At 43.0% G+C, this 26393-nt stretch overlaps 1 protein-coding gene across 2 annotated transcripts in view; it reads left to right on the forward strand.

The window, feature by feature from the left end:
* The window catches only part of FDX1 (ferredoxin 1), a 55794-nt gene extending 30080 nt beyond the window's left edge, over positions 1 to 25714 (forward strand). For both annotated transcript variants that reach the window (XM_075127233.1, XM_048844915.2), the window contains exons 2-4: positions 225 to 349; positions 12161 to 12290; positions 23298 to 25714. In XM_075127233.1, coding sequence (XP_074983334.1) covers positions 225 to 349; positions 12161 to 12290; positions 23298 to 23412 — 370 coding nt within the window. In that variant the 3' untranslated portion in view covers positions 23413 to 25714. The remainder of the gene's footprint in view (positions 1 to 224; positions 350 to 12160; positions 12291 to 23297) is intronic.
* The last annotated feature ends 679 nt before the right edge of the window (positions 25715 to 26393 follow it).

Consider the following 26393-nt stretch of genomic DNA (forward strand, 5'->3'; position numbering starts at 1 on the left):
CGGTCAGCACTGTACAAGATGTAGCAGGAAATACTTTCTTTGTCATGAAGAGTTACAAACTTAATTATTGCCTGGGATTTTTGTGCTAAAAACTTTTGGTAGTGTTTAGTGTTTTATTGGTGCTTCTTTAAAATTGGTAGACTACCATAAAGCTCTAAAATTCTTCTGCCAATCACATTATATGCTTTAGTAATAGTTAACAAGGATGTGCTTTTATTTTTCAGCTCAGAAGATAAAGTAACTGTCCACTTCATAAACCGTGATGGTGACAAACTAACAGCTGAAGGGAAAGTTGGGGACTCGCTGCTAGATGTTGTTGTTGATAAGAATCTAGACATAGATGGATTTGGTAAGTAAAATCACTTGAATACTGTACTTAATTTTTTAAAGTATAAATGACCAATTTTCTCATTTGCATGGGATGTGTCTAAAAACATAATCTTCTTTGGAACTTCAGAATTTGTCTAACTTTTCTTTTTCTGTCTGGGGCTGCATAGAATAGTTAGCATTTATTTAATATACAACATAACTTTTTGGAAAACGGAAACATTTGCTTTGAAGTTATTTAAAAATTTACACGAGATCTCTGCAGACAGATCTCAAAATGGAATTTTAAACATTAGCTATAGAGCTTTCTCTGAAGGTGATGCACTCAATCTGACTGCTCTCTTCTAATAACAAGTAGTTTTTGCCGTGAAAATTTTCACTCCTCTGTCTTTCAAGCAATCTGTCTGGAGCCCGAGTCTTTCTCTGTTTTGCCCACTGTAGAGATGCTACACAGATAGTTGATCTCGTAATGGCAGTAGCTATTTCTACAGGTGCAAAATCTGTAGAACTCGCATATTCCCATCAATGGCAAGTTCCTTCTGCCTCTACTGTCACTATAACTCCTCTTCATCTGTTGTAGGACTATCTGTAACACCCATCACTGTTGAATGTAAGTGCTGAGAGGAGGAACCAGCTAAGGCCATCTGCAGATATGGGCACACAGTTTAGCTTCTGTGCACAAGGGTAGAGGGAAACCCTTTTACTTATCCCAGTTCAATTATTTCAACTTCATCCTATTAAACTCTGCCTTCCAAGAAACCATATCTATTTTTTAGAGGGGTTGGGGCGGAGGGGATAAAAAACCTCCTTTCCCTTCCTCCCAAGGGAAGTGTGGTCAGGAGTATTTCCCCTTTTCCACAAAGTTTCATTAAGGGAACCAGAGTCCCTATTCCCCTCTGTCTCTCCCAGTCTGTTTCACAAATGCTCTGAGTAGTCTTCTAGGTACATGTTTTTGCGGGGAGAGAACTCTCACACTTTTCTTCTGTTGGCTTCTCCCTCTCCTTGTCTTTCCCAGTTTGTTTGTTCAGGACATGGAATAAGCAGTCTCCACCTGTTAGACTGGGGTGCCAAATGGTTCCTCCAGATGAGTGCTTCCACAGAATGAAACTTATCTCCTTTGCCCCCTTCCCCCCGCCCCACTGGAAAAAGCCAGATTGCTCACCATGTAGGATTTAGAAGTTGCCTCTTCCATTTGTTATTTGTTTGGGGCAGAGTCTAAGGATCAGATAATCCCTTGAAAGGGGCTGTTGAAGTTTAGGGAGAATTTTTCACAAGACCAAGAAGATCAGTAATATGGAGTTGGGGCAGGGGGCAACACACAATGTCAGATATTTGCTCCTGAAAGTGTCAGTGAATCTTGAGCATTCTGGCATGACTTAGCACAGAGGTGACTTCAGTAGAAAAAATTTATTCCACTCTTGGAAAAGGTGTGTATCCCAAAAGAATCTTGCAACAGAGAAATCTTGCAAGAGACTCTAAAGCAGAGATTCTCAAATTGTGTTCTGTGGACCACAGTGGTCCGCAAGCTCCATTCAGGTGGTCTGCAGATAGTTCCCTCTAAGATGAGTGTCTGAGCGGCTGCACAGAAGAGAATGAAGGGCCACGCACCTAATTAGTGGAGCCATGCCTGCGCGGCTCCACCGATTAGGTGCCTGGACCCTGGAGAAGATGCACATGTAAGGTGAGGTAGTGGCCTTGGGGGGAACAAGGGGTAGGTGGGAGGGGGAAGTGGGTGAGAAAAGTGGGTGGGAGGAATTTGGGATGTGCAGGGCTGCGGTGGCCAGAGAAAGAGGTAACTTTCCTCAGCTCCAGGGCTGCAGCTGCCAGGGAGAGACAGCCCTCCTTCCCAGCCTCAGCTCTGTGGCTGCTGTGGCTGGGGAGAGAGGGCACATCCATCACATTAGAAAGGTAAGATTATTGATATTGAAATATGAGTTGTGTGCTTTTATTTGTAGAACCAAAAAAGCTTATTAAGGTTTTTTTTAGATAAAAGCGCTTTACAATAGTTAGACCATCGTGGTCATCTGTTCTGACCTCTGGCACATTGTAGGCCACAAATTCACCCACCTGCTCCTGTTATAGACCCATAAACTTTGGAAGAATTACTGAAATCCTCAAATCTTGATTTAAAGATTTCAAGTTATGGAGAATCCACCATTTACTCTAGTTCAAGCCAGCCGGTGATGCATGCCCCTTGCTGCAGAGGAAGGGGCAAAAAACAATACCTCTGGATTTCTGCCAATCTGACCTGGGGAGAATTTCTTCCCAATCCCAAATATGGTGATCAGTTGGACCTAGACCATGTGGATAAGACCCACCAGCCAGACACTTGGGAAAGAATTCTCTGTAGAAACTCAGAGCTCTCGCCATTTAGCGTCCCATCTCTGGCTGTTGGAGATATTTGCTAATAGCAGTCGCAGATGGGCCATATGCCATTGTAGGCAACTTCATCATACCGTCCTTTCCATAAAGTTATTGATCTCAGTCTTGAAACAAGTTAGGGTTTTTTTGCCCCAATGCTGTTCTTGGACGGCTGTTCCAGAACTTCACAGAAACCTTAATCTAATTTAAAGCCTAAACTTGTTGATGGACAGTTTAAATCAATTTGTTCTTGTGCCAACATTGTCCCTTAACTTAAATAACTCCCCTCCCTCCCTAGCGTTTGTTCCTCTGATGTATTTATATACAGCAATCTTATCTTCCACCGTTCTTCATTTGGTTAGGCTAAACAACCAAAGCTCCTTAAGCTTCCTTTTGTAAGGCAGGTTCTCCATTCCTCTGATCATTCTATTAGTCCTTCTCTGCACCTGTTTCAGTTTGAATTCATCTTTCTTAAACATTGGAGACCAGAATTGTGGTCAATATTCCAGATAAGGTCTCATCAATGCCTTGTACAATGGTAATAACACTTTCCCAACTCCTGGAGGAGTTGGAGTATTTCAGAATTCAGGATTTGATTTGACTTCATAATTTTGGCCTCTGCTTGATCCAGAGGCAGTCTTGGAATTGTTCTTTATGAATAGTAAAGCACCAAGCTCCTTTATGATGCTGTGGAAGTATTACTAATCCGTTACATTAGCCACCAGTCAGTATTGCTTTTTGAGTCACAGAAGTAGGAATAAGTATCAACAATAATGGAGGCAGTGTCAATAAATCTGCTCTGTTAATGTACTAAAGTAGCAGTTTAGGTTTCATTTTAGAGATGCAGTACTTAACTATGGTGGGGGTGAGTTTGATGGCAGATGTAAGGGGAAACTAAGTTGTCACACATTTTTTCCTTCTCCCTCAGCCAATTGTACTGGAGAATTTCACCTGTGTGTCTCTAGTCTACAATCACATTTTATTTTTTGTACAAAAGTATCCAAGCCGTTGAAGTAACATGTCTTAGCTTTTCCATATTTTTCAGGAAATGCTATATATTTTCATTTAATTTACTGAATTAAAACTTTTCTCTTTCATAAAATATCCATTTTACAATATTCAGAATGTAATATTCTGTAATTCCTAGATAAGAACCTTATCTATTGTTTTCCTGTTGTCTAATCATCTTGCAAAGTTTAGGTACATATTGCTTTGTCTGCATATGCAATAGTACATCAAGTCACTGGCCAAAAGCGAGTAATTTAGGACCTCATCTAGTGCTCACTGAAGTCTGTGGGAAGATTCTCCTTGATTTCAGTGGAACTGGATTGGGTCTTTGGCAAATAAATCGTAATTTTAATAAGCGTCCTGTGCAGATCCAAATTAATGGTTTCCAGTTTTTATAAGAGCATCCAAAAGCCCGTATCAGATTGGGGCCTTGTTATACTGGGCACTGTATAAACTAAATAAGAGCTGGTCCTTGCATTGAAGGCCTCACAATCTGACCCCAAACTGCAAGGTTGTCTACGTACGCAAACCACTGAGCTCCACTGAAGGCAAAAGAGCTCTGCATGACCAGGGATCTGCCCAGACAAATCAACTTTCCGGATTGGGTCTTGAGACTAGAGCTAGAATAAACAAAAGGAGGGAGTGGGAGAAGATGGATATGAGTGACTGAGATAGGAATACAGTAATTAGAGAGGAACAAAATAGAGTTAAATAGACTAGTGAGGTGCACAATTTGCAGGATTCAGTCTTGTTTAAAAAGCATGTAAATAAACATATTGGTGATGTCAGTAATCCGAAAACTCCTTGGTACACTTGTAGAACCTCTGTTCACTTCAATAGAAACTGCATACATATTGGAGAAGAATAGACTCCTAACATGATCATTTAAAACTAAAATGGTTGGCTTAGTTAAATTTGTAACACATTCCAAAATATTATAGTTATTCTATTAAGAATTATAAATACCATCTAATACCTTAAATACCACAGCATATAGGTCTGTGGCTACTCTGCTTGTATTCTATATAAAAATATCCCTTGTTAATCTTGAAGCAAAAAGTGGTGGTCTGTAGGTTAAGAAGCCAAAATAAATATGTGAGCAAATTAAACTGGGGTGGGGCGGGGAGGAGAATCACAATCTGGCTGTGTGAGGCTACCCTACATAATATTTAAAGAAATTCTGTTTTATTAAAACAGTCCTATGTATCGAAGTACTTGGTCTTGTAAAACCTTTGCTAGGAGTGCAGTTTTGTCACTAGGGGGCAATCCAGATGCAGCAATCGTGCTATAGGGATAATTAACTATAACCACCTCACTTAATACTACTTGTTTAACAAAATTAATTATTTAAATAGAATGGTCAGTGTAATGAGATCACATAATCTCCACTGAAAATTTATTTCCTGTATTCTTGTGGCTAATTTAAATAACTTGTTTGGCTGGCCAGCCAAACAATTTTTAGTATTATTTCCTAACTGTGAAGTCAAATAGTATCTAGAGGCATAATGCTTCTTTTTACAGAATGGAAAATCTGTTCTATTTAATGATCATTCTTCCCAACAGCATTTTAGTTTTGATGGGTGATTGCTCTGTGGTGCCTTCTAGACCCTGGGTGATTCTTCAAGTATGTGTCAGTGTGGATCCCACTCTGGCGCACATGAGGTGCATTCACAGCTAGATTGGAATATTTCGTACCGCAGTGTCACTGCAGTCATATGTGGCTTGTGCCATCTATGCTCCAATGCGAGGACAAAGGTAAGAGCAGCCACTATCCTCTTAGTTTCCTCTTACTGCCAATAGCAGCAAGATGGAATGTAGCAAGTGTCTGACCAGGTATTCTTTTGAGAGCTTCAAAACTTGCATTTTTCACAAATTTGAGAAGTACTTTGTTTTCTACCCTTCTTTTAATTGGACATTGTCCCCTGTACAAGTTGGGATACCTGGTATCAACTGCAACACGTCATGACAGACTCTAAGCTGTTGGGTTCAAACCCTGCTTATCCCCCTTACTAACAAATGTAGCGGATGCTTGTTCTGCTTGGGAGAAAGCCACATCCCAAATAGGTGTTCTCTGTGCTTGTCTTTCTCTGCAAGGACTTGCTAGTCCAGAAACTCTTGGCTCAAGCTACATCTTTTAGAGCAGATTGTGTGAGTCACTTCTGACCCAGAGGAAATGTTAACCACCAGATAGAGCCAAACATCTAATCAGCCAGCACTCCTTTAAGTGGACACCATACTCCCAGATCTAGAGAGAAAAAGGTATCAGAGAAAGTACTGGCAGCCTCTGAGCCAACAGTGGCAGTTCTGGCACCTGTGCCCCTGACACCAGAGGGCAGCTTTGAGAGATGAGGCCAGATGGAGTATAAGCTTGGCTCCAGGTACCATGCAGGACGGTCCTGCAAGGAGGACTCTAAGCATTACTCATCCAGAGACGCATCCTCCCTGGCTTGCAGTCTGAACATGCACCGTGCAAGGAAGAAGATCGTGTGCCAACCTGGGTACCGATATTGGTGACTGTACCCATCAAGGGCCTGAGATGCATCTGTTACAGGTCTGGGCAAGTGCCTCAGTTTGGCCCCTCATCAGAGTGCTGTGAGGGGATCCAACAACTGAATCCTTGGGTATTTTAAGCCTTTGGAGTCTGAACAGGAACCAAGCATTGTCCCCATCTTGAGGCATCTAGGCATGCTTTCAGGGTGCAGATTGTTTGGCACTTTTCCCTCCTGAGACTTGCAACCACTTGCTACAGCTTCCCAGCCCCTAGAGCAGGGGTGGGCAAACTTTTGGCCCAAGGGCCACATCGGGACGCAAACCTGTATGGAGGGTCGGGTAGAGAAGGCTGTGCCTCCCCAAACAGGCTGGCCGCTGCCCCCGTGACTGCCCCATCCAACCCTCCCCTCCTCCAACCTGCTCCTTGTCCCCTGACTGCCACCTCCAAGGACCCCCCCACCCCTAATGGAACCTCACTCCCTGTCTCCTGCCCGCCCCCAGAACCTCTGCCCTATCCAACCGCCCTCTGTTCCCCGTCCCCTGACCGCCCCTGCGCCCCATCCAACTGCCCCCTGCCCCTTATCCCAACCACCCGGCCGCCTTACCATGCCACTCAGAGCGGCATGTCTGGCAGCCACGCCGCCCAGCCAGAGATAGACACGCTACCGCTCTGCCCGGCAGGAGCACGCAGCCCAGAGCACTGCCCACATGGCTGCGGGAGAGGGGCAACAGCGGGGGAGGAGCCGGCGACTAGCCTCCCCGGCCAGGAGCTCAGGGGCCAGGCAGGACAGTCCCGCGGGTCAGATGTGGCCCACCTCTGCCCTAGAGTCAGTGCTGACTCCCAGACTCTTCCCATAGCTTAAACACATCCTTCCACAGAACTCCAGCATATGGTGGTAGAAGTCCACAGTTTACTACTTCAAGGGGCATATGAATAGTGTAACACATGAAACATGCTAACACTTTGCACAGGATTCTACAACACTATTCTTTCTTTAATAGCATGAGAAATAAAGAGATCTGTACAAAAATAATAAATCCAATACACATTTCCCTGGACCCTACCTCAGTATTGTCATAGCTTCAGAGTACTTTTTGGGCAGGGTCAGAGTCATCTGGGGCTGTCCAGTGTCCTACCCGGGCAATGCCTGACATGGGTTCTGAAACATGGAGCCTCTCTCCAACATATTCTTTTCTTTCCTTGGCTGGTCTGTTCCCTTGTGGGTCCCAGTCTTCCCTCCTAAGTTTGTTTATAACCTCCTGCTTTGTCACCCCCATCTCTTTGTCCTTCTTGGGGAATTTCCATTCTTTCCGCTATCTCCTCCCTGCAGATAAGTTGGAGAGAAGTGTTTGCCCCAGATACTGATAGGTCTTTAACAATTGGCTATTATCCCAGGCCTGGGAGTTGTGCTAAAATATTTTTCCGCAGTGATGGATACACAAAGACAGAGGTCATATATGACACAGCAGTTTTCATGGTAACAACTGCATAATTTCATCTGATCAAACACAATTCATAAGTTGTAGATCGGTTTATCAAATCATAACGTTGCTGTAAAGGAGCCAGATGCATCATCTACACCAGAATCTGCAGCTGGCACTGAGGCTGTATCACTCTCCAACCCCCCTGTTTGAGGAAGGATACGTCTCACCAATTTTACCACAGTGGATAGGGATCCCTTTTCTCTACATTTTGGAGAGCATCCCCAGGGAGGGTTCCAGGGACCCTCAAGTGAGACTTGAGCAGCACTGGATCAGCCATCTGCAACCTGACCCAGTACCCTTACAGCACACCTTCTTGGCCATTTTGGCCTGATTGCAAACTATCATCATGTAAGTTCTGGAGCAGATCTTGCTTTCCAGCAGCATAGTTAGCCAGCCCATCCACACCAAAGCTTGACGTCAGCCTCCAGGAGCAGGCAACAGAGGGACAGCAGAAACCTCCATCAACATTGTCACTATATGAAATGGAGGCAGTGCTATTGGCTCCAGTACCAACAGCTGATCACTTCCAGGCATACCAGGATCTCCAGTTCTAAATCTGAGGCCCTTGGCCACCTCCTTCCTTTGGTAATGTTTGCCCCAATGTTGGCCGTCCCACTATGGCCATCTTCTCCATCTCCCACAACTGTCCCTGCCACCATCTCCTCTCCCTCATGCCACCATTCCTAACCCCACATCTCTCTCCCCTCCCTCACCATCCACGCCGCTGTCTCTGGAACACCGATTTCATCTCTTTTAAACCAGCCATCCATGGCTTCTTCATGTCTCATACAAATAATAATAAACACTGAAACAATGGTGATACAAGTTAAGTCCCACAAGCTATTTGGCATACTGAGTTCTATGAACCCTGGCATGATTGCCCTGCTGATCAACAAGGGATCCTGTCACCTGCCTTTGTCCCTGTGTACTGCATACTTGAGCCAGCGAAGGGACTGAGTCAGGCCCCGGCCACTCTGTTTGGCACATGTAAACAAATGGAAAAAGTTACCAGCTCCTTCCAGAGGGTTTTAAACACTTCTGTGCTGGCTTAAATCTAGAGTCTCTGGTGTTGGCAGTACAAGGTGCTCCACGAAGGGCACCCTAAAATAAAAAAAGATTAAAAAACTGGATATCTTCAGGCGCAAGGCACATTCCTCCACTTTGTTGCAGATCTGCATTGCAACCTATCAGGCCCTGTTTGCAACATACAGCTACTTCATCTAGGAAAGAGTCACTCCCTTTCAGTTCCTCCCTGTTCTCCTGTGGAATTGTGGATAGAAAGATTACAAAGAAGGGTCAGATGGTGGCCAGAGCAGTGTTACAAACAGCCAAGGATGCATATGATGCTGCCTCATGGGCCATGGTTACAGCCATCAAAATTAGAAGATCCTCATTGCTGCTAGCATCAGGCATCTCAAAAGAGGTCAAGCCACCATAGAGGACTTGCCCTTTAAAGGGATGGAGCTCTTTAGAAGCAGAACAGATGAAGTGCTCCATTCACTAAAAGCCTCTCAGTCCATTCTACATTCCTTGGGAATCTACACAAATGTAAAAGCCAAATAAAACCCAATTTCAGCAGAGGACACGGTCCTACTCCCAGTGTTTACAGCCCATGTACCTGAGAGGAAAAGGCCCCAGTATTCCAGGAGACCCCATTTCTTTTGTGCTCCTTTGGTCACAAAGGAGGTGACAGGTTTGGTAGGAATGTTGAGAGCCATTTTAGCACTTACCACCACCTTGCCCCCTTCCACCAGACTTGGACTACTATCACAGCTGACAAGCAGCTGGTGGATATCCTCATCCAGGGCTACCCCATTCATTTCCATCCTCTTCTCACAAGCTCATCACAAAAAGAAGTGGCCTCCTCATTGCTTCCTCTAGGTGCCACAGAGGAAGTACCTCAGGAATATAGGGGAAGAGGCTGCTACTCCTGGTATTTCCTTATCCCAAAGAAGAAAGTGTCTTTGTCCTATATCTAAGACATGGGTAGGACTGAACAAATACATATGCTACCTCTGATTCAGGAGGGTAATTATCTCTTCAGGCTCAAGATTGATTCATTCCTGTTGACTTACAGGATGCATAGTTCCACATATCTCTCCACCAGAGAGAGGTACACAAGGAAGTACCTCATATTCACAGCGGGGCCAGAGGAAGTACCTCATATTTACAGTGCGGCCAAATCATATCTGTACAAGGTACTGCCATGTAGACTCTCCATGGCTCTGAGTCTTCACAGAATTCTTAGCAATAGTGCTGGCCCACATGAGCAGTAGGGGCATTCTTATGTATCCTTTTCTGGATGGTTGGGTGATCAGAGGCAGATTCCAGCAGGAGACAGTGGCAAGTCTAGAATATGCGCTCGTGCACACACGCTCTGTTAGCCCAACTAGCCCCGCTGGTGAACTATCAAAATATCTTCTCATATCCCATCACAGATGATCGCGCTCATAGGAGCTATGATTGAGTCTTCAGGTCTGAAAGCGTGTATCTGCCTGAGGACAGATTCCTGCTAGTGCAATTACTATTACTTGAGATAAAATCAAACCAGACCATGATGGTACAGACTTCCTTAGGGTGTTAGGCTATACGTCGGTATTTATGTATGAAACGTCCCTTACCAGACTCCACCTCCTGCTCCTTCAGCTCTGGCTCAGGTCAGTCTACTCCCTGGAGAAAGATGAATAAGAGGGTCTTAGTGCCACCTCATGTGATTGAAGAGCTGAGATGGTAGCTAGAACCCAAAAATACACGAGGAGGTGTACCGTTCTCTGCCCCTTCCTTTATAAGGACATTCATTGTGGGTGTATCACACAGGCTGGGGAGCCCACCTGATCCAATGCAAGGGACCTGGTCCCCCAGAAGACATTGGACTTCACAAAAATGTCCTGGAACTCAAAGCATCAGGGTAGTGTGTATGGCATTCCCAAGTGTCCTTTGAAATTCCCTGGTGTAGATCCTGACAGACAACACATCTGTGCACATAAAAAAGCACAGAGGAGCCTGCTCATCATCCCTCTGACTGGAAGTCATCAAGCTGTGAAACATGGTGCCACTGAAATGGGATTACTCCAAGGGTCGTCTCTTGGAAGTCAACAACAATTTGGTGGACTTCTTGAGCAGAAAATCTGTTACCAATCATAAAGGGTCACTTGTGAACCATCACAGAGCTGATTAATTCCATTGTTGGGGGGAAGGAGGGAATTCCTGTGAAAGACCAGTTTAGCACTGAAGAGAATATCAAGAATCTGAACCTTTCTTCCAGAGGGGGTAGGAGGAGCCCAGAAGATTATCATCGAAAACCTTCCTTCTGTAATGGAGTCAAGACCTCCTATATGCCTTTCCAACAATCTTCCCAGGGCACTATTCATAGTTAAACCACACAGAGCCACAATCCTCCTCATAGCTCCCCTACTCATTCCCAGCAGTTTTGGCTGACAGACCTGCTCCAGATATTCATTCAGCTCCTAGACTGCCTGGACTTGATTTCACAGCACCATAGTCAGATAATCCATCCAGACCTGAAACTGTAGCATCTGGCTGCATGGATTTTTGTCTGGAGTACCATGGATGGGGACTGTTCTTGGCAAGTCCAGGAGATACTGATACAATGTGGAAAGACATTACCAGAGGGACTTAATTATCAAAATCGGTTTTGCTTTGAGGGCCTCGACAATATTGGTGTTTTGAAGCATTCTGGTTACTGGGCTTATTCTTTGGGCTGGTGGGCCCTGAGTGAATTTTTCAAGCCCTTTATATATTTGAAATAAGATCTAAATATCACACATTTTTAAGTCGTTTAAGTAACATTCACATTCCTGTGATAGGGTACTTCTTATTCTTTAGCCCTGCCTTATAGTTCAATTTCTTCTTTTCACACTGGATACATAAATTCAACAAAACTACAGTAAATATATTTGTACATGTGGCTTGTGATGTCTGAGGAAAAAGTGGATGGATCAAGTAATGCTCTCTATGCTGCCTAATAAGACTTCTGATTAACACAAGAATTTGTTGGAAATAAATAGCATGTCATATCTTGGCACTTTAACGTTTCTTATTACTCAGTGGTTGACTTTTATTAACAAGTAGTTCATTGTTTAGTAAGGGATTCTACTGAAATTGTGCTATAATGCAGTGGCAGATGTAGTCTCCCAATTCAGTGGGTGAATGAAAGCAAGAGAGGCCCCGCTCTGCATCCAGACCTGGCTGCTCAGAGGAGGGAGAGGCAGTGAGTGCAGATGAACCCATGAACCTCTGCTAGAATATAAAACTCAGGTTTCAGAGTAGCAGCCGTGTTAGTCTGTATTCGGAAAAAGAAAAGGAGTACTTGTGGCACCTTAGAGACTAACAAATTTATTTGAGCATGAGCTGTAGCTCAAGAAAGCTTATGCTCAAATAAATTTGTTAGTCTCTAAAGTGGCACAAGTACTCCTTTTTTTTTTATATAAAACTCAGTATTTCTATTAAACTTTTGTCTGTCTTCCAGGTGCATGTGAAGGAACATTGGCCTGCTCCACTTGCCACTTAATCTTTGAAGATCACATATTTGAGAAATTAGATGCAATTACTGATGAGGAGATGGACATGCTGGACCTAGCCTATGGACTGACAGAAACGTAAGGCACAGACTTTTCAAGTATGCCAGCGGGCTGAAAGAAAGGGATGGAGAAAGGGGCAGGAAAGAATTAAATGTTGCTAGAATAACTTAATCAAATGAGAATAAATAGTTGGGATCTATTACATAGAAAGGAATAGTAGGTTAGATTTTCTTTGTTAGCTGAAGTTTACTACATAGGTGGCACCTGTGCCAAACTAAAGACTGTTTGCCAGTCCTCAGTAGTATCCTTTCAGCGTACAGATGATCTTGCACAGAGCTGTCATGTAGCTCAGTATAAACAAAGCATCCTACTAGTAGTTCTGCTACTGCTCTCCTGTTTATATTCTTTCTTCTGTTTTTCTGGACCATATTAACTTTGTCTGTAGAGGTTCTGAACAACACCATGTTGCCATTTTGGAACAGGTAATTAGCAGCCATCTATAAAAGCAAAAGCAAAAAATATTTGATTGTTGTTTAGTTTTAAGCAAATTTCTTTGTCTGCCGAAAACCTTTTCCTGTTAACCTTTTCTAGTGTTAGTCTGTTATAGCATTCAGGTGAACACAGACAAGCACTCTTTAATACAGTGCTTCAAAAAACCCAAGGGAATTTTAAAAAAAAGTTTTGTGTTCAACATATGGGGTTCAGTCACTCACCCACACCGAGGAATTGTGTACTACACATTGAGGGAGACAACTACCCCTTAAAGAGCTATTCTAGAGAAGCTGCAAATCAACTCCTCTCCCCCTACCTCCATATATGTGGAGCCCTGCACGCATACAAATTTAAATCCACGGATATAAATCGGTATCGGCGGAGCTGCAGGACTCTCCCAGGATCCGCACCAATGAAAGGAGCAGAACAGGGGGCCATGACCAGTGCCCCATGCCAGCAGCTGTAGCACCCCAGTCCCGCCCACTGGGACGGGCACCAGGCTCGCTGGCAGCTGTCCCTGATGGCACTCTTGTGTTCAAATGGCACTCATGCCCCCAGACAGGAGACTCAGACAACTGCGTGGAAGGGACAGGGTCAGGGCTGCAGGCAAGGGTGTGCTGGCTCCTGAGAGCAGTGGCCCCACATTCTCCTTTCACCACTGCAGTTCTCAGGAGAGCCCTCCGATTCTTGCAGATATAAATTTATATCTGCACAGGGCTCTACACATATGAATACATTTTCCCAACTGTCAAAGGCTGTTATATGATCAGCTTTTCCTTGTGAAGACTCAAAGACAGGAGAACAAGGTAGACAAGCACTTCATTTAATGGTTTTAAAGGCCTAATTCTATCTGAGGTGGGCCTCACAAAAGGCCTGATCCAGAGCCCATTGATGTCTTTGGGAATCTTTCCATTGATTTTTTTTGTTTTTGTTTTTGTTTTCTCCTCCCGCTCCCTCCCAGTGGGCTTTGGATGTATCCCAAAACAGTTTTTTGACGCTGCAGAGAGGTGGGTCTAATTCAAGCATCCTTCCTCCCTGCAATCAATGGGACTTTTGAATTAGTCAGAGACATTTCCTCACCCTCTGCCTGGCTTTTGGTCAGCCAAATATTTTTTTTAATTGCTATTTGTTTCTAGGATTTGTCTCCTAACTAAGACATTAAGCTATGAGAGAGTTGTTTTTGCTTCCTTTCCTTCATCCTCCTCCCCATCCCCTTCCCTAAACAGAAAATTAAAAAGAAAGGATGAAGAAAATGTAAGACTGTTAAACATAGTTACTTCACCCTTACCATCTCTGTTTACTTCCTCCATTGAGAAAGAGGTACTTTAGACTCTGGGCCAGAGCTATTTGGGGAACAGACTCCGGAAAGAATGTTCCAAGACCATATGTTTTTGATTTAACCACCTTTTATTTAAGGCTTTAGAGCAATGTTCTTTTAATGACTAAGGAGCAGAATGCCAAACAGATAGCTCAGGCAGTTTAAATAAAAAAAAAATCTGAATGAGAGGAAGCAAGATGGTGAAGTTTCAGAGTTTCTAAAGCAAGCTATACTTTATCAGTTTACCTGTCGTAGCTATTGCTTCTCTGGCCAAGGATGCTATGGTCTACTCAAGAGGGTGGCTTTTTATGACTAACCAGACCAACATTAGGAAAGAACTTTTATGTCTCTATTGCATTTGCTATAGGTTGTCTGGCCTGTTACAGCGATATAATTGTTAGGTAAAGAGAAAAGCCTGCTAACTTTGCTAGGATAATATTATGCATGGGTTTTCTTCGCAGGTGAATCTCTAGACTGGGAAAGTTTCAGCAAGGGAAATATATTTGGTTAAAGATAATTGTTTGAACCATTCACAAAGACGCTAAAAGAATTGATAGAGGAACTTAATGAGAAAACTGTTAAATATTTTCATTACAGTGTACCCATCAGATTGGGGCTCTGTTATGCTGTGCACCGTACAGACAAACAGTCCCTGTCCCAAAGAACTTGCAACCAACCTGAGATCAATTTATATCTTAAATTATATCCCTGTTTAAAGCAGACACCTATGATGTTCTCAGAGTTAAAGAAAAGGAGTACTTGTGGCACCTTAGAGACTAACAAATTTATTTGAGCATAAGCTTTCGTGAGCTACAGCTCACTTCATCGGATGCATTTTTGCGGATATAGACTAACACGGCTGCTACTCTGAAACCTGTCAGAGTTAAAGGTGATTCTCTAGGCCAGGAGCCACATGAGACCACTACAATTCTTCATCTAAAGCATTAGACCAGTAATCAGAGCTTCATCTGGTTTCTTCTTGGCTTCTCTGACCCCCTACCCCAGGGGTGGGCAAACTTTTTGGCCTGAGGGCTGCATCGGGTTTCAGAAATTGTATGGAGGGCTGGTTAGGGAAGGCGCTGCCTCCCCAAACACCTAGGTATGACCCAGCCCCTGCCCCCTATCCAACCCCCTCTGCTTTTCGCCCCCTGACAGCCCCTCTGGGACTCCTGCCCCATCCAACCCCCCCACCCTTCCTGGCTGCCCCTGGCACTCCTTCCTCTCCTGCCCCCATTCAACCCCCCTGTTTCCCGCCCTCTGACCACCCTGACCCCTATCCACACCCCCAACCCCTGACCTCTATCCACCCTCCCTCCCTGCCTCCTTACTATGCTGCCTGGAGCACCAGTGGCTGGCGGCACGCACTGCGCAGCACCGAGCACCGGGTCAGGCCGGGCTCTGCAGCTGCGCCGCCCCAGGAGCTCGCAGCCCCACTGCCCAGAGCATTGTGCCAGTGTGCTGCGGGGGAGAGGGGACAGCAGGGGAGGGGCAGGGGGCTAGCCTTCCGGGCCAGGAGCTCAGGGGCCGGGCAGAACGATCCCGCAGGCCGCAGTTTGCCCACCTCTGCCCTACCCCCACAACTGTGTATCTGTGTATTTTTTCACTGCTCGCTACTGCCCTCTAATGAAGATTGGCAAATAAGTAACATTAGACTGAGAAGGACATTTAGCCTGGTTGTTTTTATTTACTATAAAGAACATTGCTGATTTAACCCACCATGTGGATTTTTGAGGATGAATCTTCCTAAAGTTGTTATAGTCTCTCAAATTCAAAATAAAGTTACTAGTTGGTGTTAATCTTTAACCTTGAGTATTATAATATATTCATCTAGTTGGAAGTGAAGAACAAGTGTCTTCGTACTGCCCCCCTTGTTTGCTCTAGCTACCTCAGTAAAGCATGGGAAAGGATGCCACCCTCTTCTGATTGTCATTATGAGCCCATTTCTCTGAAGTGCAATTCACCTCGAGGGATATACTGATATTCCATTGATATGAGGATTAAATTTCACCTGTGTTGTCTTTCAAAATTAAATTAATAGAACTCATTAATTTACCTGTTCTGTCTCTTCACGAAACCAGTCCATAAAATCATCCTTAAATGGGAGTCTTTCCTAAACAAAAGTTTTTTTTCATTTAAAAAAAAAATCTTTCTTTTGTTCCAGCAAACCAAAAGGGAGAGAATAATTTGCAGGATATTTTTATTAAGATAGCAGAATGATTTGTTGTGCTAATGAATGTCTGGCTCCTTTGAATATCTTTGCTGGTTCTGTATCGTTGCTCTAGTAATTGGAGCTGGATTTCCCATGTAATGATTAAATGAACTGAGTTAGTGAATCTGAGCATCAGAGTTACTGTAATTGGTGGCAGGGACTGTTTTGGTGGAGTTAGTTACTTTTGGTCCAGTGAAACTAAGCTAAAGTCAGAGACTGTCTATAGCTTGGCGCTGCAAAAATCAGTATATCTGAAATAGATGCAGTGTGAATAAAGTTAATGTTGGTCCTACGTGGAAGGTTGCACAGGTAAAATTGATGTTTTTATTGGTCTAAAATGATGCTGGAGGTAACTTTTTTGACATGTCAGGTGTCACTTAGTCTCTCTAAAAAAAAAAGTGGTGTCTTAATAAATGCCTTTATTTGTGAATGAACTTGAAAATTATCTTGCTAATGGTATTGCTAAATTACAGGAAGAACATAATGAAATGCTTAAATAAGAATATTAAATGCTATTTTTATAGGTGTGTGTTTCCCCTCAGTCCTTAAGTGAAACTGATATGAGTTCTGTTGCAGTACAGTAACTCCTCACTTAAAGTCGTCCTGGTTAACGTTGTTTCGTTGTTACATTGCTGATCAATTAGAGAACATGCTCGTTTAAAGTTGGGCATATAACATTGTTTGGCAGCCGCCTGCTTTGTCCACTGCTTGCAGAAAGAGCAGCCCATTGGAGCTAGTTGGTGGAGGCTTGGAACTAGGATGGACCGGCAGCCCCCTATTAGCTCCCCTAAGTTCCCTGTGCGGCAGCCGCCCAGCAGGTTATGAATTGCCGGGCAGTTTGGCTGTCCCTCCCCGCACTGCCCTGTGCTGTCCTGCCCCTCTGCCTTGGAACTGCTCCTGGGAGCCTCCTGCTTGCTGTGCAGAGTGGGGGGAAAGAGGGGTGCTGATGTCAGGATGTCCCCCTTCCCTCCCCCCACTTCTGTACCTTATCCCCACAGAGCAGGGGGCAGACAAGACAAGTCTCAGGATGGAGGGAGCTTGCTGGCAGCAGCTGCTGTCTCAACTTGCTGATCTGCTTAAAAAGGCAGTGTACTTAGAATGGGGTCAGCATACCGAAAGGGGCAATGCGCGTCTCTCTCTCTTTCACACACACACACACACACGCGGCGTGTGTCACTTTCTCCCCTCCTTCCATTCATGCTGCCTTGTAGAGTGTGAGGCTACCTTAACAACGATGTGTTAACCCTTGAGGGCTCAGCTGAGAGCTAGTTCATCATTTAGCAGTAAGGCATTCCCACCCTCTTCCACCCTCTGACTTCACCACCTCAACCAAGCTTCACAATCATTTGCTGTGTACAGTATTAAGTTGTTTGTTTAAAACTTATACTGTGTGTGTGTGTGTGTGTGTGTGTGTGTGTTAAGGTATAGTCTTTTGTCTGGGAAAAAAAATTTCCCTGAAACCTAAACCCTCCTCTCCTCCCCCCCTCCCCCATTTACATTAATTCTTATGGGGAAATTGGATTCGCTTAATATAGTTTCGCTTAAAGTAGCATTTTTCAGGAACATAACTACAACATTAAGTGAGGAGTTACGGCATTGCCCACAAACCCCAATCGGGATCACTGTGCTTGGTACTGTGCAAACACATAGGGTGATATGGCCCATGCCATGAAAAGCTTATAGTCTGAGGCCTTGAGCTTGCAATGTGCAATGCATGGGCATTGCTGTGCCTGTGTATTGTACACTGACTGAGAGAGAATAGAAGGGCAACAGTCAAGCAAAATGTTTTGAGGTAATGTTAGATGCACGTCTTAATTTTTTTTTCTTTTTAATCCCTTGCCTGTTTACTCTTCAGTTTCTTAAATCATGTATTTTTTTTTTAAATTTCCTTGCCTGTCTACTGTTTTTGTCTTAATCCTTCCCTATATTTTTAATGTCATTATTAACCCTACATAATTGTATCAATTATTTTCCAGATCAAATTCACTCCATCACCTTTCCTTTCCTTTTTCCAACCTTAGGATCTGAGCTATTCAACCCACTGCCTTCCTTCACTGTCACATATAACCCAGAATTCCTTGCTTTATATGCTTTCTTTCTCCGTTATACTGCTGAGGTGTAAAGAGAAAATATGTATTAATAGCACAACTGACCCTGGAAATCATTACAAGTAATCACAGATGGATGGGAGAGGTTTGCATCATCAAACTCCTTTGTATGCAGAGGAAAACTGCTCTATAGCTCTACCAAACACCACTGAATACATAACTTCATGTCCTCTTTATCTGAAGTTCTGCTTCTATGCATATATTTTTAAATTATTTTCAATTTTTTATAACCATTGTTACATAAAGAAATGCACCTTTTTGCTCTTGCAATTTTGGCACTAGAACTTCTAGCTATAATTACAAGCCAAACTCTTACATTTGGGGTACCTTGCTAATTATTGGGGGGGGGTGTTACTTTTAAAAGGTTTTAGGAATTTTCTTGATGCTCTGCTTCTCCCCCCATCCCAGGTTTCAAAATTAAAACTACTAGACAACTAGGCTTTCAGTAGTGCTTATGAGCAGCTGAAATGGTGTTTTACTTTCATATTTTATTATTAGAGATGAACTACCTGTTTTGTTTTCCAAACTTAGCTTTTTAAATAAAGAGTAAAAGCCAACCTAATTGAGTAAAAGCACAACTGAAAGCCTCAAAAACTGGCTTCAGTATTTAGACTATCTGTAGTTCTTCAGATGATTGTTTATATGTATTTTTCCTCAGTTGCATACATACTCCATGCACTTCAGATTGCAATCTTTTGGCTAGCAGTGTCCGTGGGGGGGTCATGTGTGTGCCCTGAGTACCCTTGCACCCTCCCATTCAAGAGCATAAAGGGCAGGGGAGGGCCAAACTTCCCTCAATACCTTGCTACAGGTCATGGCTGCGAGATGGAACTGTGAGCAGTTTTTCTATTTATTGCCTACTTGGCTACCTTCAGTTATCCCTTAGTTACATTATATTTAGATCAGTGTGTAGATAGTTAGCATAGGGTTTTGGTTTTTGTTTTTCTTATATCCAATACTGGTCTTCAGTCCTTATGGCTAAGTCTTAAATATTGCCCCTTTTATGAGGCAGCTATGCCCCTTAGTGATAGATCTCAGATGTCTCTGTTTTGTCTGGGAAAGGGCATATCCCTGAAAAATATCCAATCTGCAGATTGTTTTCTAAATGAATACAGAGGCAAAAGAAGCTCTCCTAAACAGCTCTTCTCATGGGCTTGTCTAGTAAGACCTTTTTTGATCTGGATAAACAAGACTCTTGTGGAAGAGAGCAGGTTTCCTCTGAACGTGTTTTGGTAAGTTCTTGTTCCATTGGTAGCACCCAGGCTCCTGCTCCTGAAAAGACTATCCAGTGTTCCTGCCTTCAGGTCTTTGTTGTCGGCTGCTGAGGAGGATATGAGAAAGCACTGCTCTGGGAAAGCATAGGAAAAGGTCACCTTCTAAGGGAGCTGCTAAGAAAAAGAGGCTCAAATCACCTTATTTTACTGCCTCTAAGGGTATGTCTACATAGCAGTTAAACCCCTGCAGCTAGCCCGGGTCAGGTGACTCCAGCTGTGGAGCTGTAAAATTGCTATATAGATGTTTAGCCTTGGGCTGGAGCCTGAGCTCTGGGCTCCTGTGGGGGAGGGAGGAGGGTCCCAGAGCTTGGGCTCCAGCCTAAACCTGAATATCTACATAGCAGTTTTTAGCCTTGCAGCCTGAGCCCTACAAGCCCAAGTCAGCTGACCTGGGCTAAACACAGCTGTGCCGCTAGTCTTTTATTTCACCCCAAGAATACCATGTGTCCCAAAATATGTCTGTCTGGTATCCTCAGGATCCAGTGACTGAGTTGTGGTACTGTCTAAGGAACAGTTTCAGCCTGTCTGTACTGAAACTGTGATACCATAATTGGTGCTCTTGGTACTGGAACCAGTCTTTTCAGTGTCCACATCATCAGCGTCTGCCACCCTGGTGCCATTAATATCTAGTGTCCTATTCGGGATACCAACCTTTTTGCCTCTGAGTTCACAGTATTGAGTGATCTCATGGTACGATGCTTCCTGAGTCAGTACTGTTATGCGAGGACATGCTTTGCACTGGCCACTACCTCAACTCAGGCACCGAGTATTTCCACAGTACAGTTGAGGGAGTTCCCTATGCCTCACCCTGGGACTCTGGTAAAATCAGCACCTCCACTCGAGGAGTTCAGTTGTCCACCCTTTGCCAAGAAGTGATTCAGCTGTCAAATTGGTGCAGTGGGCATCAAATCACTTCAGTAGCTCTGAACCTTCTGGGATTACAAAACACCCTAGCAGATTACCTGAGCAGGCTATTGTCCATATGCAATCACATGGCAATCAAGGACTCAAGTCATTCACATTTTCTGCAAATAGGGTCATGGATTTATTTGCAACAGAAATAAACATTGTCCAAATTTCTGTTCAGGGGAGAGAGTGTGTATGCATGCTCATGTGAGCCCTGGCTCTCACTTAGATGTTTTCCTCACCAATCCCTCTAATATTGAAAAGCTCAGGCAAGATAGTTAATGATCCTAATAGCACTCGACGTTCCTAAGCAATCTTAGTATCCAGATCTTCTGAGCTATATATCTGACCATCAGTAACGTTACCTCAGATCCTGCACACAATTTCCCAGAACAATGGACAGATCTGCGGAAAAGGACCTAGGGGTGACAGTGGACGAGAAGCTGGATATGAGTCAGCAGTGTGCCCTTCTTGCCAAGAAGGCCAATGGCATTTTGGGATGTATAAGTAGGGGCATAGCGAGCAGATCGAGGGACGTGATCGTTCCCCTCTATTAGACATTGGTGAGGCCTCATCTGGAGTACTGTGTCCAGTTTTGGGCCCCACACTACAAGAAGGATGTGGATAAATTGGAGAGAGTCCAGCGAAGGGCAACAAAAATGATTAGGGGTCTAGAACACATGAGTTACGAGGAGAGGCTGAGGGAGCTGGGATTGTTTAGCCTGCAGAAGAGAAGAATGAGGGGGGATTTGATAGCTGCTTTCAACTACCTGAAAGGGGGTTCCAAAGAGGATGGCTCTAGACTGTTCTCAATGGTAGCAGATGACAGAACGAGGAGTAATGGTCTCAAGTTGCAGTGGGGGAGGTTTAGATTGGATATTAGGAAAAACTTTTTCACTAAGAGGGTGGTGAAACACTGGAATGCGTTACCTAGGGAGGTGGTAGAATCTCCTTCCTTAGAGGTTTTTAAGGTCAGGCTTGACAAAGCCCTGGCTGGGATGATTTAACTGGGAATTGGTCCTGCTTCGAGCAGGGGGTTGGACTAGATGACCTTCAGGGGTCCCTTCCAACCCTGATATTCTATGATTCTATGATCTTTCATCCCAAACCAGCTTCACTGCATCTCTCAGCATGCATGCTGTCTGGTTGATTATAGTGAAAAGGAGCTGTTTTGCTGGTATCAACATTTGATCCAAAGCAGAAAAGGCACAACAAATTTGATACATGAAGCTAAATAGAAAAGATTGTCCATTTGGGCAGAACAGAATCGCATTTCTCCCTTGGAAACTCGGGTTCCTTTTTTTTCTGGATTATTTACTATTATTGTAGAGCTCTGGACTGTTCATTAGTTCTATTTAGAGTACATCTGATAACAGCTTCAGCATGTCATCCCCCCATCCAAAGGCACATGGACCTTTCACTTTTTCTGCCTGCTCACTAATCCTTTCTTTGCTTGCTGCCATGTGACCATAGAAAAGAGGCACTGTGTCACAGTCAGTAGGATTCAATATGGCATCTGGTGATCCAGCACTCCGACAGAGAGATTGAGAAGAAGAGAAGAGTCTTAGGAAATAGTCATTAGTGAGGGCACCTCTTCTAATGAGGTGGAGAGCAGAAACTAGGCTGGCGGGATGAGGAGAGTGGATGTCAAAACATTGGGAAAATACAGTCTTCCTTGGTTAATCTTGAGCAGGCTAAACAAAGTTTTATTTAGGATATATGCAGAGGGGAAAAGAGGCAGGGGAAATGAGGAGGCTGAGACGGGGAAAAAAAAGAAAGGTGCATTGAGAGAGAGCTTCCGAGTATGACAAAGGATCAAAAGGACAAAAGCAAAGCCTAATAACCCGTGGAAAATATTTACTCCATTCAGTCTACTTGGGTGCCAGATCTATTCACTCCACTATTTCTATTGGTTTTTTTTTTAAATAAAGTTTCTGAACTGACAACAATGAAGAGTGAGGTCCTAGCTAAAGAATAGGTAGAAGTACAAATAGAGGCTGATTTTTCTCTCTCCACGCCCCCATGCATAGTTCTGTGACTATTCACTAGTTGTGATCTGCCTGAACCATCAGAAAATGTAGCCTTTTTTTATACCAGTTGCTATATAATGTGATTTAGACTTTCCACTAGAAACTGGACTTGAGAATACCAACTTGTGTCACATAAACCACCTGAGAAAATCTCAAATTACTAGTGATTTAAAACCAGTTACATAAGCTTAGAAGAAGTTCTGTGGTGCAGATTCTGAGATGGTGTAAATTGTCATAGCTCATTGAAGACTTCATTAGAGCTATGACAATTTAAGCTAGCTGAGAATCTGCTCCATAGGTTTTAACTACCCCATGCTGCTGATTTTCAAACTTAGACCCCTCTCCTTAAAGCTATCATGTGCATACACCCAGGCAGAACCCCATTGATTTCAGTAAACATAATGGTTTACTCATGTGGAGCAGCTTGCAGGATCAGAATTTTACATATAAATTAAAAACCAATTTCCCTCCCTCTAAGGTAACACAATCTACCAGTTCACATTAAGGACTACATTAAATGTGTTTTAGCTGTATTATTTTGCATCTTCATGCTACAGTATTTACAGCCTGCCAGCTTTTTACAAATGCGCTTTTTGGAGGGGGAGAGAAGGGTAAACGGTACTAAGTCTCATGTGAATAGGTTCTGAAAGATCAGATTTTAAACCCCATGCTTTGTGACTGCAGTGTTATAACACCATCAGCATAAGTATATGGCTAGAACTAAACATAGTGTTGTTCTTCGTTACAGATCACGTTTGGGCTGCCAGATCTGCTTGAAGAAATTTATGAACAATATGACTGTTCGAGTACCTGAAGCTGTTGCTGACGCTAGACAATCCATAGATATGAGCAAGAATTCCTAAAATAAAACTTATTCGGAGCGTCTCATGAAATTTTTAACTATTTTTATAACTTATTTCTAAATGTTTAAATGTGAACTCACATAATCATGGGAGTTATTTTTTGACTATCAATGTTAATTCTGTTCTAATTTTCTTTATGAAACCACTTATTTTGATTCTTAAAAAGAGGTAATACTTTTTAACAAGTTAAAGCTGAACTGTAAAATGTTGGCCAAATTATACTCGGAGAAGTCATTAATGGATTTATTTGTGTAAAGAAGTCTTTTCTTTTTCAGCTGTATTTGAAAACCAGACTTTTTCACTAAAATAGTATGGGTTGTTTTTTTTTTAATATAGATTCAAAACAATTTGTTTTTTAGGGTTTCAGGCCTAGAAACATTAGGGTGCTGGACAGATGACAAATGTAGCACAGACTGTGTTTCTGTTTAATTCCTTGTGTACTTCATGTGGTGGAGTAGAAACAAGTGTATCCAAAGAGAGCTAATGTGCTGGTTGATGGTATGGTGCCTTCACAACAACTGGAAGTGTAATTAGGAAGACGAGTGGAGCTGGCCTATCCTAAATCTGGAAATCTTGATAAAATATGATAAATACTGTTGAGATGATGTTTCCGTCCGGTCCAGTCCTGCTGATGATGATGTTTAATACCTGATAAAAGCTATTTTCTTATCTTCCCATTGCCCATTATGGGAATTTTACAGTTACTGTGTGCATAGGATTAAGTCCTCACTAAATATTGGACCCTTTCTAGATTTTTTTTTTTTCAGTATGGTTTAAAAAAAAACCTAACTCCATGCTTTTACCATCACTGTTTACCTTTTCAGTTTTCATTGCATACGTTATTAGGTGAGTCAACTACCATGAAATACAATGGTCATACCATTCGCTTATAAAGTCATTTTAAGATTTGGATGAAATCTTTATTTTGTATATAGCCTAACATTAATTTACATTTGAGTACTTAAGTATAGTCATCAGGTGCAGTATCTGAGCTGTCAACACTGACCCCTAGATTTTTTTTTTTTATGTAAAAGGTTCTTACATGTTTCATTTATATGTGAAAAAGAATTACTTTTCTTACTATGCAGTACCTGTAACTCATAAACTTAATTTGCCATGTCTGTTACCCAGGATTGACTAAATCCTTCTACAGCTTCTTACAGTGAATCAACATCTTTTTACATAACCAAGGAATTCCTTCTCTTCTAAATATTTCAAAAACACTCATTCTACTTCTGATTTTAGGGGTCCTCCTCTACACTAACCTTTTTTTTATTATAGGGATTCTTATTATCTAATCCATTTTTAATCTATGTAGGACTTTATCCCTTACCCTATAGGTTCTGATGAGAGAGTTCATTTACTTCGATTTTCAAAAAAATACTTGGTTGAGTGGTCTGACAAAAAACAGCAGGAGTATATTCATTCTGAAGCCTCATTGGGACATAAGCAGAACAAAAAGAAGGGTAAATTAGGGAAATATATTTAAGATAAAATATAAATAGATATTGAGCTCTGTCTTTTCCTCTGTTACTGCTCTGTGAATAACATTGTAGGATGGTGGGAGTGTAGTATCAAAGGGAGTCACACTGTCCTCCTCCTCCCTGAATGCTTTTATGTACTGCAGTACTATCACTTAAAATACTTTTTTATTGAATAGCAGCTCTTTACATTTGACTAAGGACACACTTGCAATTCAGGTCACAAGAATGGATGTCGTTTGTTATACTGTCTACGTGTGCTGTAGAAAACTGAACTTTTTAGTAAGTTTTATTTAAGGTACAAGGCACTTTTCATTGTGGTTACCTCAAAGCACTTAAACACTGTGAGCTAGATTCACAAAGGGATTTAGGTGCCTGACACTTTATGTGCCTAACTCTGAAATGTAGGTAGTCATAAAATTCTGCTCACCTGACACTCAACTCTGTAGGTGCCTAAACTCACTTGACACCTACATTTCTGCAGAAAAGCTCACTAGGTGTCTGTCTGTGCCTCTGTGCATATACACTGCTGATTTCCTGTAGGCATCAAGACACCTCTCTCCCAACCAAGCTCCAGTGTGATGTGCAAACCAGGGGAAGATCGTCATTCCTCTGCCGAATTGGCATGTAGCGCCTGATCCAGTAGTTTTACTGGATCATGCCTTGCAGGTGAGCTCACCTCGTTCCACACAAAAGAGGTGGCAGAGAAGGAGGGCTTCCCTCAAAACTTTTAGCCCAGTGGTGAGGGTACTCATCTGGGAGGCAGGTGAAAGGTGTGAACATAAGCCCATCACTGTCCAACATTAAACAATGTTAAACAAGGTCTATGGTTTGGTATACAGAGACCTCAGCCTGCTTAGTACCATGGCAAACACACCATTAAACATTCTTTGTATCTTAAGGAAAAACTGTTAAAGCATTTGAAATATAAAGTATTAAGTAAGGCTTTCATTTTAACGTTTCTTGTTCCTTTTCCCTGGAGAACATTTCAGACCTTAAAAAGGAATGGTGCTAGTACTGATCTCTGTGGGAAGCCATTGTGCAGACTCTACTTTTTGCTAACGTGAATTGCGAGATTATGGAACGGTCTGTCCAAAAGCATTGACCTAATGAGTAGAAATGCCCGGTCACACTGAATTAGGTTGGATAGCGTCAGCTCTGAGTCCTTGTGCAAGAGTGTCAGGCTGATGACAAGTTGATAAAAGCTGTGTGCCTTTTAAGCTTCTGCTGGAAGCCAGCCTCAATATGTGTAGTCAGTGCAAGCACTGGCTCTGAGCTTTGTCCTGCCCAGCAGCGTTTCCTTTCAGGGGGTCTTACAGGCTCTAGGATTGGGGTCATCCTTACCAGTATCGTCCACTCCAGTAATTGGTATTACATGCTGCAAGATCATTTATGCCAATGACCTGGTGCCACTGACACAGGCTACAACATTCAAGGATGTGAAAGACGTCCTTTTTGCTGATCTGAAGAGGATGAAAAATTTACATTTCACTACTGGCG

Source organism: Caretta caretta, chromosome 1 (assembly GCF_965140235.1).
Source record: "Caretta caretta isolate rCarCar2 chromosome 1, rCarCar1.hap1, whole genome shotgun sequence".
Taxonomy (NCBI): Eukaryota; Metazoa; Chordata; order Testudines; family Cheloniidae; genus Caretta; species Caretta caretta.